This window comes from Dipodomys merriami, unplaced genomic scaffold, assembly GCF_024711535.1.
Source record: "Dipodomys merriami isolate MVZ:Mamm:240054 unplaced genomic scaffold, mDipMer1.0.p SCAF_25, whole genome shotgun sequence".
Taxonomy (NCBI): domain Eukaryota; kingdom Metazoa; phylum Chordata; class Mammalia; order Rodentia; family Heteromyidae; genus Dipodomys; species Dipodomys merriami.
Window position 1 is genome coordinate 23090142 of NW_027203937.1, and position 26310 is coordinate 23116451.

The following is a 26310-nucleotide window of genomic DNA, read 5'->3' on the forward strand; positions in this document are numbered from 1 at the left end:
CTGCTGTACAAACCATCTGGCCTCCTCACAGTCTTTTCTTTGGTCCTACCTTCCTCTCCTCCCCATAAACCATGCTGCTACAAGCCCAAGCCTACTGTGCGCTTCTGGTGGTACAAGCAGGTGCCTTCATGCTGCTCCCAGTTCCTCATTCCATGATAGCCCAGCTCCCACCACTGACAAGTTTGTTTATTCCAGAACAGTTACTTCAGAGGTCTCAAAGCTAGAACTTCTTCCAGAAGGGTCCATTCAGAGAAAGAAAGGGTCTCCCAACATGTTCATATAGTAGATATTTTTTAGTGTAGTCAGTACTGGCCAGTCAGCCCCTGGGGCTGGACTACCTCCATCTAGTCCATTTTGGGTACAGCTGTGGACAGCTTGACTTTCTCTCCCCAGAGGAATGCAACAGTCTTTGGCATTCCTTAGCACAGTGAGCTTCTGAGTGACGTAGGCAGCATGAGATTGTCACTTCAGACCCACTAATAGCAGTAGGCCCACTAGGAATAAGGAAATGAATCTCCTGAGTTGGGCAGGTACCTGTGTTCAGGGATGAGGCTGGTCTGAAAGACTGGCTATGATACTGATTGCCACAGAACTGCCACACCTTTTCTGCTCATCTCCGAAATATAAAAGTTAATGATTCAATGATAGTTGCTCTAGACTTTTAGTCAGACAAATATAAGTCAAATACAAGGTTAATACCCAGTGACTTTTTTGTTGTGATTTTATTTGCTTGCCTGTTTGAACTCAGGGTTATGAGCTCTTGCTCAGTGGTATCGCTCTAGCACTTCAGCTATGCATTTTTGGTAGTTCTCAGAAACTTTTCTGCCTGGATTGCCTTTGAACCAGTTCTTAGCCTCTTAAGTAGTTAGGATTATAGACTTATACCACTAGAACACCTGGCTATCCAATGATCTTGAATGAGTAATTCCTTGTGTCCCTTTTATCCTATGTAAAGCAGAAAGGGAAAATAAGAATTGCTGTGATACCTAGGAAAGGTGGTACACATCTATAATCCCAGTATTTAGAAGGGCTGGAATAGGAAGATGGTCAGCTCAAATCCAGCCTGGGTCACATAGCAAGCCCTGTCTCAAAAACACCGAGACAGACAGACAGGCAGACAGGTAGACATCAGGAGAGAAAGATAGGGGGAGGAAGAGAGAGAGGGAGAGAGACAGAGACAGAGACAGAGAGATGCTGTAACTGTTAAATTAGATAATTAGAGAAAACATGTAGTTTTCCATGAATTTGACTTTGAATTTCATGTAAAGTAACAACCACCATTATAAATTTCTCTGGTGATGAAAATCAAATAGTTGGAGTTTTGAAAAAAAAATGACCATAAATTCTTCCTCTCACTCCATCTATTCTCTCACAAACCTACCATCAAAAAGGTCTCTCCACCTTTTGAATCTAGTCTGGCAGTGAGACCAAAAGAATGCAACAAAAGTAACAATGAACAAAACCCGAGCCTTGACTTCAAAAGGCTTTATGATTTTGCTCTTGCTCTCTGATGTCTACAAATTGCCATGTGAAAAATATTAGCTGGGGTTTAATTGCTAGAAGGTGACAGATACCACAGTCATAGAGGCCTCAGTCATCTCAGGCCCCCTCCCTCCCCAAGGCCATCCTAAACCAGCTACATCCAAGTGACCCTCCAGTTTAATGCAGACACAGGACTAAGTAAAGCTGAGACTTAGCATAGAACTACCCAGAGAATCGTAGCCAGATTGCCATTCAGAAACTGAATGAAGTTTAATTGTTTTAAGCTCTAAGATTTAGGGTGGCTTTTCATGTAGTCAAAACTAATTGTCTAGAAGTGGCGCTGTAGCTCAAGTGGTAGAGCGCGAGCCTTGAGCTGAAGAACTGAGGGACAGCACTTAGGCCCAGAGTTCAAGCCCCACAACTGACAAAAAGAAAAAGAAAAAAAAAAAGAAATTTATGGGGTTGGAAGGTGGCTCAATGGTAGAGTGCTTGCCTTGCATGCATAAGGCCCTGGGTTCGATTCCTCAGCACCACATAAGTAGAAAAAGCCGGAAGTGGTGCTGTGGCTCAAGTGGTAGAGCACTAGCCTTGAGCTGAAGAGCTGAGGGGCAGTGCCCAGGCCCAGAGTTCAAGCCCCACAACCAGAAAAAAAAACTGTTATAACCTGGACAAATCAAAATCCTTTAACTATATAAAGCCATAGTTCAATATCCTTCTCCAAAATAAAAATTCCCCCAGTCATTGCAGAGCCATGGAACTTGACTACAGAGTTTCACTTGGAATTTCCCAAGTATTTTCCTGCTGGTCAAGAACAATGGCCAGAGCAGAGAAGGATACTCTCCACAGGTGATATCACTTGGGGTACCCTCCCTACCCCAAATACCTCCAAAACTAAAATGGTACTCTAATTGTTGAAAATGAAATACCACAGACTCCCAACTCTCTGAGAGCAGATGCCCAGACATTAATCATAGTAACATAGCATCATTAACAGGATGAAAAACAAGAACTGAAATAGATCAAACGAGACCTCACCACACATCCTCTACCTCCCTTAGCCTTAAAGCCCCAAAACCTCAGTATGGAATTCAGGGTCCTTTCTAAATTGGCCCTACTTCCCTCTAGTCTCATCTGTATCTCCATCTTGCCATGCACCCTATGACATTGTCATGTCAAATATCTCTACTATCTCCTGAATAGGCTGAACCCTTTCATGACTCTGACAATCCTATTCCCACTTATGAAAGGACTTTCTTAGCCAAGCACTAGTGACTCATGCCTGTAATCCTAGCCCCTCAGAAGGCTGAGATCTAAGATCTCAGTTCAAAGCCAGCTCAGGCAGGAAAGTCTGTGAGACTCCAATACACTTCAATCTCCAATACACTACTTAAAAAAAAATGGAAGTGGAACTGTGGCTCAAGTGGTAGGTAGAGTGATAGCCTTGAGCAAAAGAAAGAAGCTCAGGGACAGCACCCAGGCTCCAAGGAGTCTCAGGACTGGCACACACATACAAAAGTACCCTTTCTTGTTCTCCACCTTTTCAGAACAAATTCTATTCATCCTTTCAGCCCTGTTCAAATGTTCCACCTTTAAGAAGCAGGGTTGATTTCCCCTAGGATGAGTTAATTAGTCCCTCCTTGAAAATCTTTCTAGTATAACAAGTATCACACTGCATCTTTTAACTACCTGTTCATGTTATATATAAAAATAATCCACAATTGTCATTAAAGGAAATTACCTGTTTGGTTTTTTTTTTTAGCAGATTGGACAACTATATTTCTTTTGGGTTAGTGTATTCTACATGCATTCTTTGACTCAGAGGCCCTGAAAGTAGTAAGAAGCCACCTGGAAGTTTTCCTGGATGATGGGAGAAAGCCAACCTGAGATGATAAAGCAAAGCACAAATGTGTTGCTTGGCTTTGAGATATAAGTTCCAGGCCCAGGGCCTATACTATCTGACTGTGTAACTGTGGGTGAGTCACTACTTTTCTCTGAACCAAATAGTTAAAATGTTGGGAATAAGAATAGCAGGGAAGGGCTGGGAAGGTGGCTCAGTGGTAGAGCACTTGCCTTGCATACATGAGGCCCTGGGTTCGATTCCTCAGCACCACATAAGCAAAAAGAAAAAAGCCGGAAGTGGCACTGTGGCTCAATTGGTAGAGCATTAGCCTTGAGCTGAAGAGCTGAGGGACAGTGCCCAGGCCCAGAGTTCAGGCCCCACAACCAGACCAAAAAAAAAAAAAAAAAGAAGAATAGCAGGGAAAGCTGGGAAGGTGGTAGAGTGCTTGCCTCACATGCATGAGGTCCTGGGTTCAATTCCTCAGCACCACATAAACAGAAAAAAAAAAGCCAGAAGTGGTGCTGTGGCTCAAATGGTAGAGCATTAGCCTTGAGCTGAAGAGCTGAGGGACAGCGCCCAGGCCCAGAGTTCAAGCCCCACAACTGACAAAAAAAATTTTTTTTAAAGAGATGGGAAGGTGGCTCAGTGGTAGAGTGCTTGCCTTGCATGTATGAGGCCCTGGGTTCAATTCCTCAGCACCACATAAACAGAAAAAGCCAGAAGTGGTGCCGTGGCTCAAGTGGTAGAGTACTCACCTTGAGCTGAAGAGCTCAGGGACAGAGCCCAGGCCCAGAGTTCAGGCCCCACAACTGATGGGAGGGTGGGGAGGGAAGAATAGCAGGGAATATGGATTATCCAAGGCTTTTCTTTTGCTTACTGCAGTCAGGCTTCAGGAATACCCTTCTATGCAAGATGGAAAGGAAAAGACAGCAAAATGACAATCCTTATCAGAAAGTCAAAAGAACCAGCCTGGTAACACAGGTATATAATCTCAGCATTTGGGAGATAGAGGAAGGACAATCACAATCACTATATGACACCTAATCTCAAAAAAAAATTCCACAGAATGTGGGGTGACAAGCTTGTGGCTGAGAGGAGCCCTAGATATAGGGGATCACCCCTCTGAAGAGGGACTGCAACAGGAGAGAAAAATGGAAAAATAATTACACTTAACGTGTACTTATATTTATTATCTAGTTACGAAAATGTATTTAAGTTATATCATATGTAAAATAATCATCAGGCTTCTAGTTCACATCCAGAAACATCAATACTGAGAGTCAGGACATTGAAGCCTTCCTGGAGAACAGGGCTTCTACTTCCAGAATGAGAAGGGACCTGAGAGAATATCTGAAAGGCAATCATTCAATCCATTTGTTATATAGTAAAAAAAATTTGATCACTGTCTCTAGATTTGCACACCTATAATGCTCTGAGAAGCTGAGGCAGGAAGATCATGAGTTTGAGGCCTGCCCGCTACTCTGTCTCAAAAAGTAAATAAATAAATGAACTTCTGGTCTCCAATAGTTGTGGGGCAAATTTACATCTTGATACAACTTTCTGTGCCAGGTGCTTTGTATGTGTTATCTCACTTAATCATCAAATCATTACTCAGAAATAGGTATTGTCCCCATTTCATAGTTGGAGAAACTGAGGCTTTAAGAAGTTGTCACCTGTCAAAGATCATATAAGACAGGGGTGGAATTATATCACTGGAAGGCAGATGGATGCCTTTTAAAACCATGCCCTTTCTACTCCTCCTCCCTGATTCAATTATAAGTAAACAAGATCATTTAATTTTAATTAACTAGTTTGATTATAAATATTCTCTAACAATGATCAGAACATAATAATGGCGTGGTCTGGACTGGCAGAGTTGGAGGGCACATTTTTACTTTCCTGTGCCTGAAAGACCCAGGGCTTAAGGCATAGCCTGAGGGTTGGTGCTACTGTGACTGCCGTTTGGGCCTAATGTGCTCAGCCCAGGACTTAGTGGTAGCAAGAAAGGAGGGCCTAGAGTAGGGAGGCTACCTTTCTGACATAAATAACAGGGCCAAGGCAACTTGGGCATCAGATGACTGGGGTAGAGGAGAAATCCCAAAGAGGCCTCATAAAGCTGGTCGTGGGTTATCTCAAACCACCAAGTGAACATATAGACCTCACGTGCAAAGTTTGCACCCAGTGCCAAACAAATCTCTGAGGATTGGGAAGCCTTCCATTTATCAGCTCTTGTCCAGGGCTCCATAAAACTTTGCTGTGGGGGCCCAAGATCTCACCCAGAGCAGCCTGATGCTCCTTCTACCAGAGCTTACATGTAGGACAATACCAAAAAAGACCTTCATTGTTGATTTAGCCAATTCCCCATCATACAGAAAGTGGCATCGAGGTCATGGGAAGAACAGGGACTTGGCTAAAACCTATACAATACTTGCATAACATAGGTAGTACACTAAGCCACTGAGCAGCCCTGGACTACCTCTATAGCCACAAGACAGACATGCTACTTCACCATGCCTCTGTCAGGGACTAAGCAAGGAGACAAAAATGTTCTGTTTGTATTCTCTGGGCAGACTTGCCACCCTCACTAATTAATGTACGCTTTTCTACCCCCCAGACAGTCCCAATATTCTGAGCAACAAGTAAAGCCCCCACTGCAAGACCCTGAAACATTCCCCAGAACATAACCCAGAACAACATCACCTTCAAGAAATGCACTGTACCTGCTTCTCAGATGCTCAGTCCCTGTTAGAAAGACAGATTTTTGACCCAAAACACCACCCCCTCCCAGGGCTCATTTTGCCCCTGGCTGCCAGCAGGCTTACCTGTTGCCTGTTACCCTGTAATTAGCGCAACACCTAGGAGAGAAGCCAGAGGAGAGAAGTCAGGGGAGCGACAGGTGAGACCACCACTGGTCCTGGAGGAGAGTGCTCATCAGTTGCCCAGAAGCGCCCACCCTACATGCTGCAGCCAGCTGGGCTGCAGGGCCTAAGCCTCGGGGATGTGGAGAGAACCCAGCAGCTTGGAGCTTCTCCCCTCTGCTCAGATGCATCCTCAGCCAGGGCTGCATTTCTCCAGCTCACCTGAGATGCTCCTGCAAGAAAGAGCTTGGTTGACTCCTCCTGTTCCTGTTTATCTTGAAGGCTCTGCAGCAATTTTCCCAAACTGTACAGCAAGAGGGAGACCTCAAAGAGGCGACTCTTTTCCTAGCTGCATCTCCTTCCTAATCCTCTGGGTGCCTTGGAATAGAAGCTCAGAAGGAAGAAAACGAGATTTTCAACTTTCAGGAACTAGCTCAGGAGGCCATCACTCTCAGTCTTTTAGGACTTGATCCAAAAATCCTTCAGCCCTCCATGTTCCCCAAAATGACAGTGCTCATGTGTGGCTGGAACCTGCCCGAATCCGGCAGCTCATTTAAATAGAGCTCATCACAACAACAGTGTTGGTGGAGAAGTGAGTAGCTGCAGGGCCCTGGGGACCCCCTGTTTATACGTAGGAAGAATGATGCAATCTGGGTATCAAAATAGCAATCCAGAATGGAATAACAGGCTCACGCAGCAGCGGTGCCTGCACAGCCAGAGCTCAAGTTGACACACTCTGTCAGCCCCACACTGCTGCAGCACGCAGATGCCAGGCACACATTCTCACTGCATCATTAAAAAAAAAAAGCCCAAGAGATCCCTCCAATGCCCCAGCACTGAAGGAGGATGTGAGGGAGCACCCTCCAGAAGACATTAAAATCTGTCTCCTATATACTCACCTGCTCCTGCCACTTCACCTGAAGTCCTTATCCTGTGACGTCACAGTCAGTTGCCATAGTGACCAATTGTCCGTCACAAGAAGAGGGGGGATAGGACTTCAAGTGGAGAAGATACACATTTATTATTCACAAAGGTCCTAGGATGTGTCCCTTGGCAGCTAATTCTAACCTCTAGGGAGATACAGTCACACACAAGCGGGAGGTAAAGGGGAAGGAAAACAGAGTTGAGTTAGAGGAAAGACCACAAGTAACAGGATAATTATGAAAGCACAGAGCATATAGGTAAGGGGAAATAGCAGAGAATAAACCTGGAAAGACCAGCAGGTAAAAAAGCTCCTGAAAGACCTTGAATAAGCAAAGGATCTTGACCCTTAACAGAAAAAAGCAGCTCAAAAAGATTCTGGAGCATGATGGAGCTTGATTTTATGATTATCTTGATGGACTGGTCAAAAATGATATTGCCAGGCACAGATGGTTCATGTCTATAATGTCTATAAACCTAGCTACTTAAGAGGCTAAGATCTGAGGCTCTCAGTTTGAAGCCAGCCTGGGCAGGAAAGTCTATGAGGCATCTCCAATTAACTTCCAAAAAGTTGGAAGTGTTGCTCAAGTGGTAGAGTGCTAGCCTTGAGTAAAAAGCTCAGGGACAGTGCCCAGGCCCTGAGTTCAAGTACCAGGACTGGCAGCAATAATCATAAATTTTTTAAAAGACTAGAACAATGAAACCAAAGGCCTGAACAAACATAGCAGTCTCCCAGTGTACCATCCTACTTATGTCAGTCCCATCTCCCCTAATCATCTCTCTCACTAAGATAACTTTCTAAAATATAGATATTTCAGCAGCCAAGAAGAAAAAAATTTAATGGCTTCCATTGTTCATGAATAGCTTAAATTTGTCCAAACACTTTAGGAAATTTCCTTTCTGAATAGCATTCCCATTTTTCTTTCAAGCACTTCCATATTCTAACCCAAATAAAGTCCCTTCTATTTCTAGTATTTGCCCCACCTTTTACGTGCCTCATCCTAACAGTCAGTCCCTAGAATTTCCTTCCACATTTTTCTAGTACTGCTTGGTTCCTACACATCTACTTCATGCCACCTACAGAATTTCTCAGTGTCAGAAAACTACAGACCATCTGCTTTTTGTCAATACAGAACACAAGCACAGAACACAAGTTTCTTGGAACACAGGTATGACACTGTTTCCATACCGACTATGGCTGCTTTGTACTACAGTGGTGGAGTTGAGTAGTTGTGACAGAGGATTTATTACTAGCAAAGCCAAAGGTGCTCACTATTTAGTTCTTTAAAGAAAAAACTAGGGGCTGGGAAGGTGGCTCAGTGGTAGAGTGCTTGCCTTGCCTGTATGAGGCCCTGGATTCAATTCTTCAGCACCACATAAGCAAAAAGAAAAAAACCTGGAAGTGGCGCTGTGGCTCAAGTGGTAGAGCGCTAGCCTTGAGCTGAAGAGCTGAGGGACGGTGCCTAGGCCCAGAGTTCAGGCCCCACGACCGGACCAAAAAAAAAAAAAAATTAAAATTAATAAATATATAAAAAACTAGCCACTGCTAGCCTAAAGCAAGAGCTTTTTAAACTGGTCTAGCCTCCCATTCTTAGGGGTCCAATTTTTTGTCATGCCCAAGTCCATTCCCATATCTGTAAGCTCTAGTTCTGATTACTGGCTCCCTTCTTGAGATGGACCTTCAAATATGGATAGGTTATTACTAACAAGGACAAAGTGTTCAGGAGGAGGCAACATCATAAACAGAAGATTATAAATTTCAAAATGTGAGTTCTAGTATATGAAAAGGAATTATAGAAATGAAGCTGTAAAATTAATTTTGGAACAGATTGAGAAGAGCCTTCCGGGCTATACTAAGTTCCCATTCTTAAGTGCAACCAATTGGGAGCCTTTATGTTGCTAAAAGTACAGGCCTGGAGTCAGAAGGCATGATTAGAGTCCAGACTAGAGGATTGGGGAATGTAACCCATAGTGGTAATAGGTAAAATGAGTTCAAGGAAAGTATCACTAGGTAAAGAACACAGAATAAACTAAGGTCAGCCAAAAATATGCAGGGCCAGCAGTAGATCTGAGCCAAGAGTCAGAATGTGAGCATGAAAGCTAGATGAATGGATTGCATGGTCCATGGCCTTCACAGCTAATGCTCCTAGAAGCTACATGGCTATGATACAAGATTCATGTGACAAGATTTCCACAGTGAAATGTATAAGGTATAGGTAAGTCTAGGATCATCTGGCAGTCCCTCACTGACGCAGATAGCAACCTTATTTCTTTGCACCCCAAACTCAGGATTCAATCCAAAAATTGAATTACTGACATACTCTATGCAAAGCCATGGATTCCAATTCTAACTGGACCTTAGAAAAAGACAGTAGGGAAACCAAAGGCAGCAATCTTTTCTAGGTCTGCAGCTTTTGTGGTCTATAAGTCCAAACAAGCCCTAGATTGTCAGGCAAGGGAATGATTTTTTTTTTTTCCTGGCTCTGCAAGCAACCAATTACATGACCCTCAGCAGGATCCTAGCTCCTTCTACATCCCTGATCCATCTTTGCAGAGAGCAGTTGGAGATGTACTCTAAAGACTTTTCCTGCTCTCTGGCCTTCAATGTAGTAAGCCATATTCGTCCCCTCTTATATGGGAAACGTCTTGAATGGCAGACTTTCATGGACAAGAAGCCCCTCCAATACTCATCTCTTAATCATAGCCACCTTGAATTCCCTTGTTTAGCCAATCTGTTCTAGCCATAGTTTTCCACACAGTATTGGTGGTATCAAGTACTCCCCACCTCCCTCCAACACAACCTGCCTCCTTCCCATTGCCAGGGGAATTGCTCTCCCAGTAACCAGTACCGTTCAGAGGTGCCAGCACCACTCCTAAGGCTCTAGAGAGCCAATTAAGGTGAGGAAACTGTTCATGAACTAGAAAGCCACCAATCTGACAGAACTCTGGAACTCCAGCTTCTGCACCTGCCACATACCCAGTTCAGTCTTGCGCAGCAGAACCTGTCCACTACCTGGGAGGTTTGTGTCACTGCCTGCAATGGTTCCACACACATACACAGAAGTTGGACATACTGTCTAGCACAATGAATAAGCAAGTGAACAGCCATTATCTGCCTTACAGGCTCCAGTAACTGAGATCTCATCCCCTGCTTCCTATTTTCACCCAAGGCCATTAGAGCCCCTCCAGCTGAGCTGCTCATTAAGAGTCATTTCCCTCTCTGACTACAAGGTTGTAGCATCTTGCATCAGTTCCCTTTCCTTTGGATCTTCCCAAATCCCCCAAGGCCTGCCCACCAAGGGCCAGTGATTGCTCCCCTTTTCAGCATTAGCTGTGTACAAGGAATATGCTGTCACCCTTAACTAGCTTCAGGAAGCACAGGGCTGCCTGTGGAGGTTATTTAGTATTCTAAATGCTCACTGAGTCCAACTTCAAAGTCAAGAGAGGACCTGAGGTTGCCTCGTATGTTAGTGCTAAGGGTCTAGGAGCTGCAGAGGTATAACTTTCAGCCAGGACACTTCCCACATATTGACTGCATCCCTCATGTTGAGAATTAGGAAAGATTCTAAGCATATAGATTTTAGAATTTTGATATGAGAATTAAAGCTTCCCAGGCACAATTTGTTATTTAGTTTCTTGAAGAGAAAAAAAATGTTCTTTTTACTCACACAAGGAAGGAAATATCCAATTAACTGCCCTAATTTAAAAAAAATAAAACTACAGGAACCTTGAGAATCTTGAAGACTAAACCAGTATATGGCAAATGTCAGTTTCAGAGACGCTATCTCATTTCAGGGCTTGCTGAATTTACTTAAAGTATCTTTTTAGTATACTCAGAGGCCAACTTTTGGATATAATTTGGCCTGGGATAGTTTCCAACCAGGCCTAAAAGGAAATAAAGAAGCACTTCCACTTATGACAATGTTTTATCCCAATAATCCCACTGTAAATTGAAAATATTACAAATTGAAAATGCATTTAATACACTTAGCCTAATGAACATCATAGCTTGGCCCAACCTGCCTTAAATGTACTCAGAACACTTACATTAGGGGCTGGGAAGGTGGCTCAGTGGTAGAGCGCTTGCCTTGCATGCCTGAGGCCCTGGGTTCGATTCCTCAGCACCACATAAGCAAAAGAAAAAAGCCGGAAGTGGCCCTGTGGCTCAAGTGGTAGAGCGCTAGCCTTGAGCTGAAGAGCTGAGGGACAGTGCCTAGGCCCAGAGTTCAGGCCCCACGACTGGACCAAAAAAAAAAAAAAGAACACTTACATTAGCTGGCAGTGGAGCTGTGCCTCAAGTGGTAGAATGCTAGAAGTGAGCAAAAGCAGCTTAGGGACAGAACCCAGGCCCTGAGTTCAAACCCTAAGACCAGCACAAAAATAAACAAAAAAACCCCAAAAACTTTAAAGACCTAAATGCTAAAACTATAAAACTCTTAAAACACTGAATTTAAGCAATGATTTTTTTGGCCATGATACCCAAAGCATAGGCAACAAAGGAAAAATGTTTTATGCATCAATGAAATAAATCAGCAACCCACAGAATGAGAGAAAATATTTACAAATCATATATCTGATAGGGACGGATAACCAGAGTACAACAATAATAAAAGAAGATCCCACCTTAAAGTGGGCAAAATTGAAACTCTCATCTAACTCCAAGCAACTTCTTATTTTCCCCTGCTCCCAATAACCACCATTCTACTTTCAGTCTCTATGAATTACTACTCTAGGTACCTCCTTTAACTGGAACCAAATAGTATGTATTTGTATTCAGCTTTGTTTCATTTAGCACAATGTCTTCAGGGTTCATCAACGTTGCAAGATGTCGGAATTTCCTTCCATACAATATTCCATTGTATGGCCATACCACATTTGTTTATCCATCTGGTGATAGATACCTGGGATTGCTTCCAACCTGTGTCTATTGCAAATAATGCTGCTGTGAACATGGATATACAGATATATCTTCAAGTCCCTATTCAAAATTTCTTTAGGTATGTAACCAGAAGAATAGTTCTATTAATTCTATTTTTTATTTTTTTAGGAACTGAAATTTTTTTCATAGCAGCTATACTTAAATTACCTGCAACTATGCACAAAGATTCCAATTTCTCTATATCTTTGCCAACACTTGTTATTTTCTAGAGGATTTGGGGAGTTTTGTTTATTTGACAGTCTTCTTAATGAATGTGATTACCTTTTTGTGGTTTTGATTTAGAGTTCTCTAATAGGGATGCTACTAGACATTTATTCATGTGCTTATTGGCCATTCATGTACCTTCTTAGGAGAAATGCCTAAGCCTTTTGATCTTTTTTGAATCAGTTTGTTTTATTACATTATATGAGTTATTTTTGTTGTTTCATCCAGATAGTCTTGGTAAGTTGTCCAGTATAGCCCAGAGCCTGTAATCCTACTGCCTCTGCCTCTTGAATATTGGAACTACAGACATGTGCTATTGTGCCTGGCTTTGTGGTTCTTTATACATAGTTAGAATCATTCCAACAGTGCTGGAACTGCTATGACATGTTTAAGAGTCACCTTAGTTATAAATTTACTATATTTCCAAAAGCTCCTTAAGTAATCAAAAATGCCAAATTTACAGATAAGTGGATTACTTTAAGAAAAAAGGTAGGGGGGCTGGGAAGGTGGCTCAGTGGTAGAGCGCATGCCTTGCATGCCAGAGGCCCTGGGTTCAATTCCTCAGCACCACATAAGCAAAAAGAAAAAAGCCGGAAGTGGCACTGTGGCTCAAGTGGTAGAGCGCTAGCCTTGAGCTGAAGAGCTGAGGGACAGCGCCCAGGCCCAGAGTTCAGGCCCCATGACCGGACCCAAAAAAACAAACAAACAAGAAAAAAGGTAGGAAGAGTTTGGAGCATGGATGAATTAGTAAAACACCTTCCTAGCAAGAGTGAGGCCCTGAATTCTCCCCAGTAATGAAAAATTATAATGATAGATAGTAATTATAATACATTTAAGTTATAAAAGCAAATATTGTTTATAAATAAGTTTAAAGGCTAATTATAGACCCTTTAAAAGTCATTGTTAAGTCATGCTAGATTCCTACTTTTATAACTAGAATATTAAGGGGTTTTTTTTGCACCTGTCCTGGGGCTTGAAATCAGGTATTCGGCTCTGTCCCTGAGCTTTTTTGCTCAAGGCTAACACTATACCATTTGAGCCATGGCTCCATTTCAAGCTTCTTGGTGGTTAACTGGAGATAAGAGTCTTAAGGACTTTCCTGCCCTGGCTGGCTTGGAGCCTTGATCCTCAGATCTCAGCCTCCTGAGTAGAAAGGATTATAGCTGTGAGCCACAGGTACCAGGCCATTAGGCTTTGTTTTTAACTTATAAAACTTACTATTCTGGGGCTGGAAAGATGGCTCAAGGTAGAGTGCTTGCATGCATGAAGCCCTGGGTTCAATTCCTCAGCACCACATAAACAGAAAAAGCTAGAAGTGGCTCTATGGCTCAGGTGGTAGAGTGCTAGGCTTGAGCTGAAGAGCTGAGGGACAGCGCCCAGGCCCTGAGATCAGGCTCCATGACTGAAAAAAAAAAAAAACAAAAAAACTTACTAAAGTTCACACCAATAATCCTAGCTACTCAGGAGGCTGAGATCTGAGAATCATGATTCAAAGCCAGCCTAGCCAGGAAAGTCTGTATATATATATATATATATATATATATATATATATATATATATATATATATATATATATATATATATATATATATATATATATATATATATATATATATATATATATTTATTTATTGTAAAGATACTGTACAGTTACATGAGTAGAGTAATGAGTACATTTCCTACTGAGCATTGTTACCCCCACCTTTGTTTTTCCCACAACTCTCCCTCTGCCACCCCCACACAAGTTGTAAAATTAGTTTTCAACATAGTGTCTTGTGCATATCATTGTTACAAAGGATCAATCTGTATCTTTATTTCAGCATTTTGTTATTTCCCTTTCTCTCCTCCTCTGAGACTCTTACCTCCAATAAATTATTTTTTTAAAAAAAAGCCAGAAGTGGAGTTGTGGCTCAAGTGGTAGAGTGCTAGCCTTGAGCAAAAGAAGCTTTGGGACAGCACCCAGGTCTTAACCAGCTAAAATAAAATAAATAATCATACATTATTTTAGAAATCAAAGTACACCATCTCAGAAGATTGAGAGAGGTTAGGTTGCTTGTCACAGGTTCAGAGGGTTCAAGATCCAGATCTAAGCCATGGTATCTTGAAGAAAACCCACATTTGTGTACAAATCACTTTGGAAATATTACAAGGCATAAACAAAATATTTTAAATGTTGCCACTTGCTTGACTTTCTCCCTGTATAATTTCATTCAATAGATAACTTACTGTACTTCTATTTCATACCATGTGCTAGAATACTGAAATGAAGGGACCTGCTTCCTGTCTCCAAGGACTTTGCAGTTCTCAATGCCATTGTTTCCTAGGAAACCTGACATTCAGGAGTAAGACACATGCTCCCCACTTTCAAGCAGCAACTTAAACAGTGAAAGGTTCTCTTGAAAATCTGTTCCTGACCAACACTAGGCAGCCGGCTGTGCTTTTTGATTTCAAGGTTTAATGTAGTAAGACACATCTTTTCCATCTGCGGAGTCAGCCAAACCTCAAAAAAAAAAAAAAAAAAAACTTCACAGATTTCTTAGTCTGCCACCAATTTAAGGAAATCCCAAAGATGAAAAGTCCCTGGCTTACAAAGCAGATATATTGGGCATCGAGAGGATTTGCTTTGTCTCACAGATTCCCCAGAGTTGCTTTCAGAAATGAGTGTCCCTTGGGCATTTAAATTCTGATTCTGCCTACACCTGAAACTCAGTTCCTGTGAAACAGAGAGGAGCCTGTTCTGCAGAAGGCAGGAAACCTACGCTTTTGTACTTACCATCTAAGACAGTCCCAGCAACCTTGGCAGCATATCCTAGGTCCTGTATTAAGCTATGGAAGCAGTTCTTACAGAGCAAATGTTGGCAAGGTAGCAGCCGAGAACTCTCATCTTGCAAGTCCCGTTGGCACAATGAGCAAGTCGATGTTATAATGAGTTTAGTCTCTATTGGTTCATCCCTAAAGTAGTATTTCTGATCAGCTAGTATCTGCCTCATAAAGTTCATGCTCATGTCTGTGCCCATCCCTGGGCCTGAAGCTTTTCCGATGACATCCTCAGGGGTGAAACAGCGTGTAAATCGAGCAAGCTCCACTCCCTATAAGTAAAGCACAAGACAGAGTGATACATTTCTTTCAGAGGGGAAAATTTCAGGACAGGTCAGTGAAGCCTCAGAGAACAAAGTCTCAAAAGTCCAGGTGATGCCGTTCCCCAGGGATGGAGGCTTAGGCCACAGTCTCAACTCAGAGTCCAACATCTCTGCTACAGAAAACAAAGCCTGGTAGTGTCTGCCAGGTTATTTGTTTCTGACAATGGCAGTTGGCCTTCAAAAGGATTCCAGAAGCCAACAATTATTGAAGACCCTAAATAGATTTTTGTGTGAGCAATATCTATTACTATATACCATATTAAAAATGAAAAGAAATATTAATGTATGAAAAAATAATATGAACGGTGAATACAACTTGGTGTTAAGACATTTGTTTAGCATGCAGAAAGTCCTGGGTTCAAGTCCCAGAATCAAAAAGATAAATAAGTTAGATAAGTAAATAAGTGAACTTTTATAAGTAAATAAAAAAATTTAAACCCTTACATGTTCACATAAATAACACACTTTTTTTTCTTTTTTTGTCAGTTGTGAGGCCTGAACTCTGGGCCTGGGCACTGTCCCTCAGCTCTTCAGATCAAGACTACTGCTCTACCACTTGAGCCACAGCGCCACTTCTGGCTTTTTCTGCTTTTGCGGTGCTGAGGAATCGAACCCAGGGCCTCATGCATGCAAGGCAAGCACTCTACCACTGAGCCACCTTCCCAGCCAAATAACACACTCTTGAGAGCAAAGAATTAAAAAAAAATAAATTTACTGAGAAATGAAATTATTTTTCATGTTTGTCAATCTGTAATGTTTGGTTTAATAGAGTATAGCGAAGTTCCTCTGCCTGACTCTCTGCTACATGCTTTTTTGTACAAGAAGAAAATATAGCCCCAAAACAGATAGAGATTTGGAAAAAATAGAACTATTGTGTAATAGCTTTATCAGATAATTGTGACTTCTTTAATATTACACAAAAATTTAGCAACCAATAGTTTCTTCAATGTTAGTTGTATAACACAAAAGCTTAAACTATATCAATTAACTTTTCTTCTTCTGTTCCATTAAAATCCAATGATCTAGCCGGGCATCAGTGGCTCACGCCTGTAATCCTAACTACTCAGGAGGCTGAGCTCTGAGGATTGCTGTTCAAAGCCAGCTCAGGCAAGAAAAGTCCGAGAAACTCTTATCTCCAACCGGAAGTGGCACTGTGGCCCAAGTGGTAGAGTGCTAGCCTTTAGCTGAAGAGCTGAGCGACAGCACCCAGGCCCAGAGTTCAAGCCCCATGACCGATTAAAAAAAAAAAATCCACAGATCTACCTTGTGCTTTAATCTGTTCTTCTAGCCAAGCATAATTTGGTAATACCATTTATAAATAATTTGGAAAAGAATGAGTCCAGTAATATTCCAAAGACTGATACATTTGTTAAACAATTATGAAGTTACTCCTTAATATCACTTTAATTAAATAAAAAAATTGTTAGGAAACTGTCAAATTCATAGAGGCAGCTAAACCATCAATTCTAACCTTTGCTTGAAAATGTGAAATTTCTAGTCAGCAAAAGTAGTAGTTGAGCAGGGCGCCGTTGGCTCACACCTGTAATCCTAGCTACCTCAGGAGGCTGAGATCTGAGAACTGCAGTTCAAAGCCAGTCTGGGCAAGAAAGTCCCTGAGACTCTTATCTCCAATAAACCACTCAGAAAACTGAAAGTGGCACTGTGGCTCAAGTGGTAGAGCACTCACCTTGAGCTGAAGAGCTGAGGGACAGTGCCCAGGCCCAGAGTTCAAGCCCTGTGACCAACAAAAAAAAGTAATATTTGGGGCTGGGAAGGTGGCTCAGTGGTAGAGTGCTTGCCTTGCATGTCTGAGGCCCTGGGTTGGATTCCTCAGCACCACATAAGCAAAAAGAAAAAAGCCAGAAGTGGCGCTGTGGCTCAAGTGGTAGAAGGCTAGCCTTGAGCTGAAGAGCTGAGGGACAGACAGCACTCAGGGTCAGGGTTCAGGCCCCACGACCGGACCCCCCCCAAAAAAGTAATATTTGAGAAAATATCTGCCAAATTCCCAAGACTGAATAACTAGAGTTTGGTAGTTGTTCTTCCATGAAAAGTCTGTTCTTGGAAGGATAAGGAAAGCTGGTTTAGCTCACTACTGAGGTAATAAGTATAAGCTTTTCACTGTGATATGTTTGAATTCTTTTTGCATACTTAAATTTCTTCATATAGAATATTTAAAAGACATGTATTTAAGGAATCATACAAGTCTTACATTTTTTCTTTAACAGCAAATGCCTAGTGGGAAAGAATGCAATGATACAATTTGTTCCAGTTTCATATCCAACCAACCAGTACTTTCATATACCATTGCTTTCATGCCATCAGTACAATATTAATTCAGTAAAAAGACAAGATAATATGTTAGTGTTGTTATAAAAAAGTTTTGAGGGACTGGGAAGGTGGATCAGTGGTAGAGTGCTTGCCTTGCACACATGAGGCCCTGGATTCCTTAGCACCACTTAAGCAGAAAAAGCCAGAAGTGGTGCTGTGGCTCAAGTGGTAGAGCACTAGCCTTTGATCTGAAGAGCTGAGGCCAAGAGTTCAGGCCCCACGACAGGCAAAAAAAAAAAAAAAAAAAATTGAATTTGTGGACCCTCTGAAAGGGTCTTAGAACCCCTACAATGTCTTCAAGAGAACACAACACTCTTTTTTGAGAACTGCCATATTAGATATCACATAAGAATTCTGGGAGCTGGGCTTCGGTGGCTCACACCTGCAATCCTAGCTACTCAGAAGGCTGAGATCTGAGGATCATGGTTCAAAGCCAGCCTGAGCAGGAAAAGTCCATGAGTCTCTTATATCCAATAAACCACTCTGAAAACAGGAAGTGGCCTGGGGCTCAAGTGGTAGAGCGCTTGCCTTGAGCTGAATTGCTGAGGGTCAGCACCCAGGCCAAGTTCAAACCCTGCGACCAAAAAAAAAAAAGAAAAAAAGAAAAAAGAATCCTGGGAATTCAGGGAGGTGGTTTGGCTTTGCATTACCTGTGATTACTTACTACATAGGATAAGAATATGAAGAAGCTTGCTGCTGTTGGCTCATATCTGTAATTCTAGCTACTCAGGATGCTGAGACCTGGAAGGCCATGATTCAAAGCCAATTTGGGCAGAACAGACAATCCATGGTACTACATTTCCAATTAACTAGCGAAATAATGAACTGAAAGCATGGTAGAGTGCCAACCCTGACTGAAAAAGCCCAGCCAGCACAGGACCTCAGAGTTCAAGCCCTATTACCGGCAAATAAATTTTAAAAAGTTAAAAACAAAAGGACTTTCAGTTTTGCTTTAAAGAACAACTGAAGTAATATCTTAAGGGTTAAAAAGTTTATAGGCAGCCAGGCACTGGTGGCTCACACCTGTAATCCTAGCTACTCAGGAGGCTGAGATCTGAGGAACACAGTTCAAAGCCAGCCTGGGCAAGAAAAGTCTAGAGACTCTTATCTCCAATTAACGACCAGAAAACCGGAAGTGGTGCTGTGGCTCAAGTGGTAGAGCTCTTACCTTCAGCTGAAGAGCTGAGGAACAGTACCCAGGCCCAGAGTTCAAGCCCCACAACCAACAACAACAAAACAAAAAATTTTATAGGCAGATGTAAGCAATGGTGTGCCTTGTCTGAGGATAAAGGGAAAGGTCAAATGACCCTTTTCTAACCCCCTTTCTCTGCTGCTCTTTACCACAACAGAATTTCTTTTTCTTCTTCTTCTTCTTTCTCCTTCTCCTTTTTTTTTTTTTCTAACCCTGGGGTTTGAACTCAGGGCCTGGGCATCCCTGAGTCTCTTTTGCTCAAGGCTAGCACTTTATCACTTAAGCCAGAGTGCCACTTCCAACTTTTTCTGTTTATGTGTACTGAGGAATTGAACCCATGACTTCATGCATGTTAGGCAAGCACTCTACCACTAGACCAAATTCCCAACCCTCTATATCTGGATTTCTTGTCAAAGGATGACAACAAATGCTCACATTGCCTTGCCACTGAGGAGTAAGAATTCTAAAGACTGTTTGCTTGAGTAGTACGGAACAAATAATCAAAATTTAGTATTCATTCTAGGTAGAAAATGTGTGAAATAGGGGCTTGGAAGGTGGCTCAGTGGTACAGTGCTTGCCTTGCATGGATGAGGCCCTGGGTTTGATTCCTTAGCACCACATAAGCAGAAAAAGCCAAAAGTGGTGCTGTGACTCAAGTGGTAGAGTGCTAGCCTTGAGCTGAAGAGCTGAGGGACAGCACCCAGGCCCAGAGTTCAGGCCCCACAACCAACAAAAAAGAAAAAAGAAAAAGAAAATGTGAAATAGAAACACTAGGTAGTAAGAGAGAACCCACTCTTTGCTAGGCTATTTTGTACCTAGTATTTTTGTTTGCTTGTTTACTATCTGTCTGAAACACAGGTATAGGGACACAGGCCTAGAACAGGACTTTGTCTTTGTTCTCACCACTGTACCTGCTTCTCACTGCCTAGAACCTATGCATAATGCCAGTGCATAGTACATACTCAATGAATATTAAATGAATGGATGAATAAACCTTACTATTTTTGAATTATGAGAAAATTGAGATTCAAAGATAGTATTATAGGCCCAGTATAGTATTACAAGAACTACAATCCCTCACTTACTGAGAAAGGAAGGTAGGAGGATCAATGTTCTAGGCTGGTCTGGACAAAAGTTTAAGACCCTATCTAAAAAACAAACCTAAGCCAGGTAAGGGTGGCTCAGGCCTGTAATCCTGGCTACCTAGGAGGCTAAGATTTGAGGATCATGGTTTGAAGCCAGCCTGGGGCGGGAAAGGCCAGGAGACAGCTCCAATTAACCACCAGAAAATCAGAAGTAGGGCTGTGGCTCAAAGTGGTAGAGCACTAGCCTTGAGTGTAAAAGCTCAGGTACAGCACTCAGGCCCTGAGTTCAAGCCCCACGACCAACAACACCAAAAAAAAAAAAAAAAAGGGGGGGGAGAGGGGAAGAAAGAAAGAAAGAAAAGCAATAGGGCCAGATGCCAGTGGCTCATACCTCATTACTCAGGAAGCTACTCAGTAGGCTACTCTTAACTACACAGAAGGCTGAGATCTGGAGAATCATGATTCAAAGCCAATTTGGGCATGAAAAGTTTGCTAGGCTCCAACTCCAAAATAACCAGCAAAAGGCTGGGCTGGAAGCGTAGTTCAAGTGGTACACTGCTGGCCTAACAAGTTTGAGATACTGAGTTTAAAAACCCAGGACTGGGCTGGGAAGGTGGCTCAGTGGTAGAGCGCTTGCCTTGCATGCCTGAGGCCCTGGGTTCGATTCCTCAGCACCACATAAGAAAAAAGAAAAAAGCCGGAAGTGGTGCTGTGGTTCAAGTGGTAGAGCACTAGCCTTGAGCTGAAGAGCTGAGGGACAGCACCCAGGCCCTTCAGGCCCCACAACTGGACCCCCCCCCAAAAAAAAACAACCCAGGACTGCCTCCCCCCCAAAAAAGCAATTAGATTTGAAGATATGGCTCAAGTGTTACAGTACTTGCCTAGCAAGTGTGAGGCCTTGTGTTCAATCCCCATTAAAACAAAAATGAAGGGAAAAAAGAGAAAACATATTGTTGGGTCAATAGAATTCAGCTAGTAAAAACAGAACTAGAAAATGAATATGTGTCTGTTCTTCCCACTAATTTAATCCCCTGAAATTAAAACCTAAATATTTAAATCTTTTTTGTGTTATCAGATAAACTGCCCTCAAAAACCCTAGAAATCTTCCCTTTACATTTACTATCCTGAAACTTACTGCTTTATTTATTTGGTAGTAATAGGGTTTGAACTCAGAAGCTTTTGCACTCTACCAATTGAGCTATACACCCCAACCTTGCCATCATGTTAATATCAGAATTTTCCATGCTAGTTTCTGACAAAACTTTTAGGAATACAACTGCCATGTAGTACAATAAGATTTTTCCTTATAGTACAATAAGTTTTGGTTTTTTTTTTAATGTTGTACATAACTGAGTGCTGGTGCCTCATACTTGTAATCCTATCTACTCACAAGGCTGAGATAATGGTTTAAAGCCAGCCCAGTAAGATAAGTTTGATAAACTCCACCTTCAAATTTCCAACAAAAAGATGTACTGGAAGTATGGGTCAAGTAGCTGAGTACCAGTACTACCTCCTTCACCAAACTATTCAATAGAGGAAAGAAAAGACTCTTGGAAATCATGAATCCTCACATTGGGTTATTTTTTACTTTGCACTGAAGAAAAATCCTATGGCTGTTCCTCTACATGCTATGTATTAAAAAAAAAATACTGGGAAAACTGAGCCTATGAAAGTTGAAATAGATTGGAAACAGGGCTGTAGATACATAAAGTAAAATAATATACTTGAAGCATATATGAATCATAAAATGTTCATACTCTAGCCAGGCACCAACGGCTCATGCCTATAATCCTAACTACTCAGGAGGCTGAGATCTGGGGACACAGTTCAAGGCCAGCTCCAGGCAAGAAAATCCATGAGACTCTGATCTCCAATTGACTACTAAAAGAGCCAGAAGTGGAGTTAAGGCTCAAGTGGCAAAGTGCTGGCTTTTTGCAAAAAAATGCTCAGGGATAGTGCCCAGGCCCTGAGTTCAAGCCCCAGAATTAGCATTAAAACAACAACAACAAAAAAGTAGCAACAGCAACAAAAATACCCCAGACTAGAAGTATGGCTCACATGGTTGTCTCTCATCTATGAGAAAGAGAAAACAACAACAACAACAAAAAAAAAACAGTGAGTAAAAGACCTTGAGTTCAAGACCCAGTACTGACAGACACACTGTGCACAAGTGTGCGCATGCATGCGCACACGCACACACACGCTAATGTTTATACTCTATAATCCAGCAATGCCACTGCTGGGAATTTATCCTAGACAAGTAATTCCACAAAAGAAAAAAGTATATGCACAAAAATGTTCATAGTATCCTTGTTTCTAATAATGAACACTATAATAAAAGCAAAGACTAAAGATAAAATACACACAAAAACTGGTTTAGTATATTGTAGAACATGCTGAAGGTAAATTACTCTTCAGCTGATAAAAATAATCCCTAAAGGTCTGGGATGTAGCTCAGTGATACAGTGCTTAATTGAATGCTTCAATCCCCAGCATCACTACACCAAAAAAAATAAAATCCTTAAGATTGGGCAGTGATTTAGAAAACATCATGGAATTAAACAAAGTAATAATCAACTTTGCATATAGTTATATATCCATGTAAACAAAAGCTAAAAGGTGATATTCAGGAATGCAAACAACTTTGTAAGGTGATATGACTCCAGTTAATTATGCATTTTTCATAATTTATTAAGGGACTATTTTTTCTATAACATAAAATGTTTTAATTCTCAAATAAATTTAATGTCTGAATTTTTCTCTACTTCTCTCTTAGAAATGCTGCCTCTTCTCATCTTGAATTAATAATAGTCTTATTTAAAAAAAAAAAAAAAAAAGAAAGCATGGCCGGCCAGGCACTGGTGGCTCACGCCTGTAAATCTAGCTACTCAGGAGGCTGAGATCTGAGGATCTCAGTTCAAAGCCAGCCCAGGCAAGAAAAGCCTATGAAAGTGTCTATGGAAGTGTCACTGTGGCTCAAGTGGTGGAGTGCTAGCCTTGAGCTGAAGAGCTGAGGGACAGCGCCCAGGCCCAGAGTTCAAGCCCTGCGACTGCCAAAAAAACAAACAAACAAGGCATCATAATATTTCTAAATGTTTAAATGTAGAAATGGAGAGTAGAATGCCAGGGCTGGAAGCAGTCACACTCCGGACAATAGCTGTTGTCTGAAGGACTGCTGATGAAATCAGGAACCCAGAAGGGAGAGGCAACACCAAGGCAATGTGTCCTCAAGGCCATTTGGAGAGAGATCTGAGGTTTACGTGCCTCATCATCGTCTCCCTTTGGCTCATTTCATAGCCATTTTCTGAGGCTGACTCTCTGTGGGTACTTATCTCATACTGAGATGTCACAAAGCCATGCTTTACTTCAGAAGAGATGTCACAGACAAAACTTCTCAGGGATCTGATGGAAAGGGACAGGTCACCTCCTCAACTTTATACAGATCTCAGCTATTCAGAGCTGGAGGCTAGGGAAACTGAACCTCATTGAACAAACACCACATGAGCCTTGGTTTTAAATACCTTGGTTGCCTTGAGAAGGAGATGGAGCTGGTTAGGAAAACCTAAGACAAATTAGTGCCCAGGCCTGGCCCTCCCCTGGACATCAAACCACCAATGAGAAGACTAATAGGTGGGCCCAGAACCCAATGCAAAGTGCTGGCCCTATTCAGAAAGGGACCATGGAATTGGCAAACTATTCAGAGGCAGTTTCTCAGCTCCCAGAACCCTACATCTACCCTTGCAATAGTCTCAATCCTTTTTCCAGGCTCCAGTCAAAACATCTGACAGTTACCTTCCATCCCCAAGAGTCTACCCAGCTTACCTCCATTGACTGAGTATCTTTCCAAGAGTAGTTCCTGGGTGACTTATAACAGTCCACAAACACTTATAGGCCAGTTTTGATGTCAAATGGAAGATGATCTCTTCTTAGACCTTGTCTACCTCTTTCTGCTGATCATAGACTAAGGCTGAAGGAGTGATGAAGACCATAATGTTGTGAGGTCAGAGGGGGAGTGGTCAGTGAAGTAAAAGCAGAGAGAAACCCAGGCTGTACTTTACCAGCTATGTTGCCTCTGATGAGTCACTACACTGTTTCTTCTATGCCTGTTTTCTTCTGCATAAATTGTGGCTGGTAGTGCTGCACACTGACATTTTATAAACAGTAAGGTGCTTTGAAGATATTGGGGCTATTACAACTGTGGACTAGAGTGTTCTTAGAAGAAACAGAATATAAGGTGGGCCTTAACAGGTTGAGATTTCAGATATGCACTCAGGAAGAAGATGAGCACTCCAGGTATAAGAAATGGCATGAGTAAAAGCAAAATGGAGTGGTACCAAGTATGACTGAAGTAAAAAGATTGTATAAGGGCAAATGGAAGAAGGCTGAGGTGTGGGTAGGCTGTATTCTGTGAAAGACAAAGAATTCGAAGGTTTAGAATGCAGGTGGGATGACTGCAGAAACTCCAGACAAAAGATAGGGTGACTCCAAGTAACTTACCACCCCCAAAAAGCTGTCAGTGGAACTGTGGTTCAAGTTGTATAGCAAAACAGCTTTAGGGGGCTGGGAAGGTGGTTCAGTGGTAGAGTGCTTGCCTTGCATGCATGAGGCCCTGGCTTCGATTCCTCAGCACCACATAAGCAGAAAAAGCTGGAAGTGGTGCTGTGGCTCAAGTGGTAGAACGCTAGCCTTGAGCTGAAGAGCTGAGGGACAGCACCCAGGCCCAGAGTTCAGGCACCACAACTGGCAAAAAAAGAAAAAAACAACAACAACAACAGCTTTAGGCTTGAGTAAAACAACTTAGGGACAGAGTCCAGGCACTGAGTTCAATTCCCACAACAAGTACAAGAAAAAAAAATGGATGAGGGCCTGAATGAAGAAATGAAGAAAATGGTGCTAAGGCTAAAAAAGAGTAAGTGATTTCATAGATAAAGAAACAAAAAGATGTTGACAGCAAATTAGAGGAAGAGAGTCTATGGGAATAATTATCTGATCTGACAACATTATGTCAATGGACAATGGTGTCACTCTCCATGATATTAAAAAACAAAGTGCCAGTGAGCAAAGACAGTTGCCACGATATATTTGTCTGTAGTGTCTAAGGCCAGGAATCAAGTGAGTATCTTGGGTGTGGAGCTTAATAGAAATGTGAATAGAAGCCACTCAAGATCTTCTATGTGGAAAGAGGGACAAACTAAGAAATGCCAACATTTAAGTGGTGGCATAGCTGTGAAGTAGGAGGAAGGAAAAGAAGTCAAAGGAGTAAAGTACAATAGAAAGAACAATTGGCATGAAGAAATCAGTAAGTCTCTTCACTTTGACGGTTGGTTGGTGAGGTTAGTAAGAGCTGTTTTGCTGAAGGTTAAGAAGTGGATTAAACAATGAACAGGGGCTAGCAAATACACTTTGTAGGCTGTAAAGGGAAGCGCAAGGGTGGTAAACAGGGAAAACTGAATGTCTTCTGGCTCAAACTTTACCTAAAGAGAGCAAGGCAAAGAAATTTAATACACTCACATTGAGAGGATAATTGAGGGAATGGAATCTTCAATACTGGCTGAAGGAACTGTCTAGAGATGGAAGAGATGTCTTTTCTACTCTTTGGTTAGAAATATTTATTTGTTGAAGAGAACATGCAAGGAACTGGGAGTGCACGAATTTAAGAGAAAACCACCAAACCTTTAACTAGCAGAGAAGAAAAATGAAACTTGACAAGTATGTAAGATCACACTAAATTTTTTGGTGGTAAAGGGGAGCAAGTGAGTGACTGTGACTGAACTGAGTCAGGGGAAATGTCTGCACCCAAACTGGGTAGGCAGAAGAAAGGGCTGGGGTATCACAAATCAGGTTCTGGAAAAAAATTTAATTGTAGTCTTTAGAAAAACAATTTATAGAATCTGGGTCCCGGAAGCCTAGCAGGTGGTTACAATTTGAGAGGACACCAGTGAAGAAAGCAGAAAGAGGAAAGGAGAAAGGAAGGGAATGTCCGGCTTAGGAGGGCTGGCAGAAGGCCCCTGACATTCCTAGAGAAGTTGCAACATTCCAAGGGCTTCACACAAAGAGGGGCGGGCTGGTGGCGCTGTAATCACGGCTACTGGAGGGTCAGGGAGAAGAACAGAACTAGTTCTGGGCCTGCCTCCAGAACCTAGCTCTAAGAGACCCTATCTCCAAAAACAAAAAAAATGCACAGGTCGGTCAAGTGGGAATGCGCTTGCCTAGATACGCGCGGCCCGAGGTTCAGTCCCCATACCTGGAAAAAGAAACCACATTACCCACCCACCCAAAACAACAACACGGGACGGGGGGTGGGGGGGAGGACATGAGATT

The 26310-nt window shown here is 42.1% G+C and overlaps 1 protein-coding gene across 4 annotated transcripts in view; it reads right to left on the reverse strand.

The window, feature by feature from the left end:
* Positions 1 to 24481, reverse strand: part of Trim66 (tripartite motif containing 66) — a 71330-nt gene extending 46849 nt beyond the window's left edge. Inside the window, exons 1-3 of one of the 4 annotated variants that reach the window (XM_070035258.1) lie at positions 24048 to 24481; positions 23812 to 23956; positions 15018 to 15333 (exon numbers count right to left, since the gene is read on the reverse strand). In XM_070035258.1, coding sequence (XP_069891359.1) covers positions 15018 to 15333; positions 23812 to 23817 — 322 coding nt within the window. In that variant the 5' untranslated portion in view covers positions 23818 to 23956; positions 24048 to 24481. Of the gene's footprint in view, positions 1 to 6144; positions 6178 to 6402; positions 6660 to 13462; positions 13521 to 15017; positions 15334 to 23811 lie in introns of those variants that run through there. The other 3 variants (XM_070035257.1, XM_070035260.1, XM_070035259.1) reach the window with 3 other exon arrangements.
* Between the last annotated feature and the right edge of the window lie 1829 nt (positions 24482 to 26310).